This window comes from Antrostomus carolinensis, unplaced genomic scaffold (assembly GCF_000700745.2).
Source record: "Antrostomus carolinensis isolate BGI_N321 unplaced genomic scaffold, ASM70074v2 scaffold22833, whole genome shotgun sequence".
Classification (NCBI taxonomy): domain Eukaryota; kingdom Metazoa; phylum Chordata; class Aves; order Caprimulgiformes; family Caprimulgidae; genus Antrostomus; species Antrostomus carolinensis.
The window spans coordinates 43,686-49,685 of NW_010306193.1; the positions used below are offsets into that span (position 1 = coordinate 43,686).

The 6,000-nt window shown below is 39.2% G+C and overlaps 1 protein-coding gene across 1 annotated transcript in view; it reads right to left on the bottom strand.

The window, feature by feature from the left end:
* Positions 1-4,806, bottom strand: part of FYCO1 (FYVE and coiled-coil domain autophagy adaptor 1) — a 37,494-nt gene extending 32,688 nt beyond the window's left edge. The window contains exons 1-3 of the mRNA XM_010165057.1: positions 4,627-4,806; positions 2,997-3,103; positions 1,724-1,849 (exon numbers count right to left, since the gene is read on the bottom strand). Coding sequence (XP_010163359.1) covers positions 1,724-1,849; positions 2,997-3,103; positions 4,627-4,681 — 288 coding nt within the window. The 5' untranslated portion in view covers positions 4,682-4,806. The remainder of the gene's footprint in view (positions 1-1,723; positions 1,850-2,996; positions 3,104-4,626) is intronic.
* Positions 4,807-6,000: the final 1,194 nt, after the last annotated feature.

Sequence of the window (6,000 nt, forward strand, 5' to 3'; positions counted from 1 at the left end):
GAAGAGGAGGCATTATGCTGTTTAACATTAAAAAGTAACTGACATTACTCTTTCCTCCTTGTTCACTGACATCTTTGCAAGTCAACAAGTACTGTTCAGAGAGCAAATAAATGACATTTGGAAACCTCTATGTTCTATCCAGTCAAGTTAAAAAATTGTTTGCTGATTTTCACCAGTAATGAAGGGAAATAACCAACACGTTTTTCTGACATCTGTCATTTAATTTCTGTACCTGAGTCTGCCAGCTCAGTTACCTGAAACGATTGACTGATTATTTTTAGAGTTCATATTCCTAAACCACAAGCTAATGAAGTTAAAATAAGTCTTCCACAAGCTAATTTCTATGGCTGCACAGAAACTGAAATAGAAAATGTCCTTATTCCAAACAAACATTTCAGATAACATACTAACCAGTAAACAACCAGAGGTACTGAAGAAGGAGGAAAAAGGAGAGGAGCCTTTACATGTGGTAATATGCAGCTGATACCACAGGGAACAGACTGCTGAAGGCTACAGCACAGTCACCTTTGCAGAGAAATCAGATTGGCTACTGCTGCTGAGAATTTAGGGGCCAGTAGCTACAGTCAGAGGATCTTTCCTGCAGCTGCAGTCACTGTCCTTCGCCAGTCTTCCTGGAAGTAGTGGGAAAGTCAAACCCAATTTCCATGGCTCTCCCTTGTTTCCCTTCCCAGTGGTAAAACGAACTGGAGCCCTTCCTTGGCTTGTTCGTCTTGAAACAGTAAAATTCAATATTGCCTAAGATGCTCAGAGAAGAAAGCGAGGTAGGGAACACAGAGCCTGCCTCAGCTAGAGTGCCATGGCTCTCTTTCAGATGGCTCCTGGCAACACTATCTAGAGGTGCTGTAGAGGAATTGCAAAGAGAATAGGGAAATCTGCTGTAAAGAGTAACTTGCTAATACAAGTTATCAGTGCTCATGGGTAACAGAACCAAGCATCAGGACAATGCTGGCCAGCACCACCACACCACTGCCTCTTCTACCCACACGGGAAGTTCTTCTTCAAATGATTCTAAAAGACTCAGACAGGATCAGCACAGAAAGCTTCTCACAGCACTTACTTCACTCAGTCACTGAGCTGAAGACATAATATGGCTGTTACAAGATTAAGCTTTTATTACTGTATCTAATAAAAATGAAGTTTTTTTGTCCTGACAGCTTACCCAAGGGAATAATGACAACCACCCCAAGCCATTATCACATGCTATTTGACATGGAAGAACAAAGCTGAGACAGAAGATGAAACGCTGTTCTCAGTCAGTCCTCCCCAACACTACTGACCAGTTGAAAAACAATGTCAAACATGGTGAATCTTTCCTCCTACTCTTAGAGGAAATCCTGCCTTAAGCTGTGCTGAAGATGGCAGGCTCTACCCTTGACTTAATTTTTCATTTGTTTTTAGAAAAAATGGCACTAAGTTTATGAAAAGGCGAGGCACAATCAGAGACAAAAAGGACCATTCACTTGTGCAAGTAGTCTTCAAAATAAGTAAGAGTCTGGCTATCTAATCCTATCTAATTTAGTGCCCTAGTAAAAAGAGTAACCTTGCATTTTCATACTTTACATGAGAATTAAAAATAAAAATTCCCAACTTTTTTTTTTGCCACATGTTAAAAGCAGCATATTTTCTTTTGGTTTCTACTGCTCTCTGAAAAAGGACACCAAAACATAAACCATATATTATGATGCTTAACTGATATACTTACTTCTGTAATAGACTTGACAAAGCGGATTCCATCATTAGCTCCTTTGACTTTTGCCAGACAGTCACAGAAATAATCCCAGTAGTCTTTTCTGTTCCCCAGCAATGTGTTTTTTTCTTTCTGGTCAAACTTAAACAAGGAAAAAAAAAAAAGCAATGACCAAAACTTAAATATAAATATACTTATATACAGCTACTTGGAATTCTGTTCCTCTACCAGCAACATGTGCTTTCATGACTCTCAGTTTTAGCCAATGCATTCACTGAGGAAAGAGACATTGTACTGAACTGATGCAGTCCAGCAGTTACAAAAGCTACTTTACAGACAGTAAGGGACAATAATGTTCTGGGTCTTAGTTAAATTACAGACATCTGTTCAAAACTGCTGAAAGAAAGACTTGCAGCAGATTCAGCAGCTGTTCAAGACCAAGGAACTAACAACCCCTTGCTGAGAGACCTGCATCAACTGTGGAAATAGCACAGATGTACTTACCAGAAAAACCTGCTCTAGCTAAATCACGTTCAGAGCAGCAATGCAGCGAGGGGAGGGACTGCAGCTGGAACTATTCAAACCCCAAAGGATTCTTCAGCTTCTGCTGAAGCCTCTGCAGCCCAATTAAAACTGGGTTTAATTGGGTTTTAAGAGTAGACTGGGATTAAGGGTAGATTAACACATCTTTGTTGTAATCAGTGATGTGATTACAATATAGGTAGACGCAAGACTATGCAAACTGAACTTCAGTTCGCCCAGCAGTGTCCCCTTTTACTTAAATTTTGAGGATGGACAAAAAGCAGCACTCTGCATTAAAAATCAGCTTTTCATGTGAAGCTTTCCATACAATAAAATGAATTTCCAAAGTGAAATTGCTAAAAATTCAGTAAGTTACTCACATCACTATGCTTGCACCGTGAATAGCTTACTAGTATTTATTTTGCATTAAGATGTGGTCAAGATTTCATTATCACAGTTCTTCCAAAATAGTTTAGCAGGATATATCTTTAATAAGCAGCTAAAATCTTTCAGATCAGGAGAAGAATGCCTTGCATTCTTCACTAAAACTGCCAGCACTGCCTTTTGATTACATTTATTTACTTTCACTTGAAATAAGTACAATAAGCAGCACAGATTTCAGTCCACTTACCGGAAGAAAAAAAAAGACTGACTCAACTGGATATTTATGATTATTTGAGTTAAAATCCACATACTGAAGAGGCAGTAAAAGAAAACAAGGCCTAGCTTTCATGGTGGATCACAAATGACACACATCTCGTTTTACCTGTAGAAGGTACTCAAGCTTGTAGGAGAATTTTTGCAAGTTGACACTGTCATCTGTGATTGGTTCCCCTCCTTCTTTAAATTCTTTACTTAATTCAGTCACAGCATCTTTAAAACAAGACACCAAAATGGTTAGCTAATGCAAAAGATATATAGCTATATATCTATAAACAACTAAATTAGTTTTCTGCCTGGCCATCAGGTATGTCTATTTGGTTTCTTTCAGTTCAACTGTCTTAACAACAGTGCAAAAAGCTTATTGATATGCTTGCAATTTCACACCACCTTTAAAGAAAACTAGAACTCAGGTTATGTATACCGACTGCTTCTTGAAAAGAGCAAAATCCCCATCTGACACTTAGCAAAAATTGGTAACAGACAACTGCTCACTGGTTCTTCAGCAGAGGAAAGAGAAATAACTTTTTGCTGTCTCATGTGCACATTAAGGTACTGCCACAGGACAAACAAAATTCTGATTAGAAAGGACAAAGCATGTAATCTGCTAAAGGGGATCAGTAACACGAGAACAGTCGTTCAGTCAGCACATTTATCTTCTCCACGCTTTATTCAGGAAGGTTCAGCTTGTGCTGGTTACAAAACACAAATGGGAAAAATAATTTACATGAAAATAAGCATACAGCAACTCCCTTTCTCTAAAACCTACACCCACAGTGGGTGAGGAAATCTCAAGTCAAAGCAAACTCTGCTGTCTCCCTGGACACTCTGGCCCCAAAAGGACATACTTCTCAGCATCAGAAATTACTGATTTTGAGTTTCCTTTACACTTGATATTGTACTTTTACTACTGAGGGAGCCTTAGCTCCCAGTCCCCTCAATCCCCTTTGCAAGTTAAAATATTTTCTTGTTAGTAGGTATGAAAATCTCCTTTTTATGTTACAGGAAGATCTAGATTCCCAGCTTTGGTGCATATCATACCTTATATTTAATGAAAACTAAAAGGAAAAATATCTGTATCTTGGTATAGGCAGCTGATTAGGACAGATACAGAGGAAGAAAACGGTTATGAATCTGCTGCTGATTTTGCCTGCAACAGAACTGTGGAAAATGAGGCTGGCTACTGCTTGTGGAGTACAAGCCAGGTGCAAGGAAACCATGTTCCACTGCAGCAAGAACAGCAGATCCAATTCTTCAACACTCCTCCTCTGGGTCTCCATTCCCATTTTGGTTTAGGCTTGTTTTTTTTCCCTTCCTACATTAGCAGCAACTCCACACCAGCTTCCCATCAAGGGAAGCTCTAAAAATCAGGCCTCCTCCTTATCTCACATGAAGTCTTGTAACAGCATAGCTCTATGCATGCCAACAAAGTCCTAGCTCACACTGCACACCTTACAGACACTTTTTTAAAAATTGTAAAACTTACTGCTCATCTTGTATGTTTAAATTTGCAGGATTTAAGAATTTAGGATCCCACAGAAGGTATAGCACATCTCTCACAAACAAATCAGTCACATCTCTATTGAACACATCACACACCTTGAACCATGTTGCTACAATCGATGCACTAGTGTGTTACACAACTGAAAAAAAAAAAAACCCTTCTACTCTGTCATCTAAAAACATGGAGGATGGAGTCCAGCCTACAGAATGAACCTGTCAACATGGCACTGTACCTTGCAAGTCTCTGATAATCCGCTGCAGTTGGCTTTCACCACTAGTTGCTGCCATCTTGAAAACCAAAGGAACTCCCCTTCTGGGCTGTTAACTTTTTCATCCATCTAGATAAAAATAGCAGAGTTCATATCCTTGATGACCATTGGGCGAACAAAGATTACTCTTCTCTGTGATACCTGTAAAAGTAAAAAATAAAATTGAAGTCTTTAACATGTCAAATGAGCAGAAGAGAGGTGCTTTAGCATTTTAGATCCTGGTTAGTAATGAATTCCCATACGGCAAACTCTTTTCCAGGAACGTTCTTTATATTTCCTTCTAAATTTCACTCTCCATTTCAGTTGTTTTTCCAGTTATATCTTTCAAAACTACTAAGCAAACCTCAAGAGAGCAATTTTCTCTCACCAGAGTTACAACACAGTTAGTCTTACAGCCAAGCTCAGGCTGGCATTTCATGCAACTCATCTTGTGACCCTGAGGGAGGTTCTAATGACAAGGGACTTTCCCTCTCAAAGCCCTCTGCCAGATCTTCCCTACAGGTTGCACAGTAAAAAGATACGACTTTTCCATTTCAGGGAGACTTAAAAGAGACAGACTAGGCACGGGCCAAGGAGGCAAAAAATTATGCATATCTGATTCTCTTGCATTGCAACATATTTTTAACTTGTAAGAGCTACTAAAAGATTTAGTATTGGAGACTTGTTTTAGCACGAGAAACAACTTCCATCCCCTCCTCACAACCCACTGTCCCCAACGCAAGTAAGGGGACACCAGTTTATTTTAAGCTCTGTTACAGCATTCCTGGCTGGATAAATATACCTTCCACCACCTCCTTTGCTTAGAACAATGACAAGTGAGCTATACCCAGCACTCATAGAAAATCATTCCTTATTTAAAGAATTAAAAGTAATTAAAAGACTCAAACACTTTACTGCAACAACCATGCCTAGGGACCCAAATTTTCAAACACTAACCTGGGAACAATCACTCAAAAAAGCCACACAGAAACTGCACAGGGAACTTACTAAGCATCCTGGTCAAAGGTTGTTCAGAATTCTGCCTACATTGGTACAGCCAAATTTTCCAGCCAGCACAACACCTGAAGTACTGAATCTTTACAAAATTTGCTGTTGCACTTCTGTGCTTCTGTTATCATGCGAGCTGAACTACAATGAAATTAAGTTGTAATTAAAATCTTACAAACTTTTGAAATACAAATGTGATTAGGTTAATTGATCATGTCTCCTTTCCCTTTTCTTTCTTCCATCCCAAAATAACCAAGTTAGCACGGCTGCAGGAGGTGTCTGAATGAGTCACACAGACCATCCTTCTACCCTGTGTATCGAGGTATTGTTTGGGAACGGTCATGATGTGAT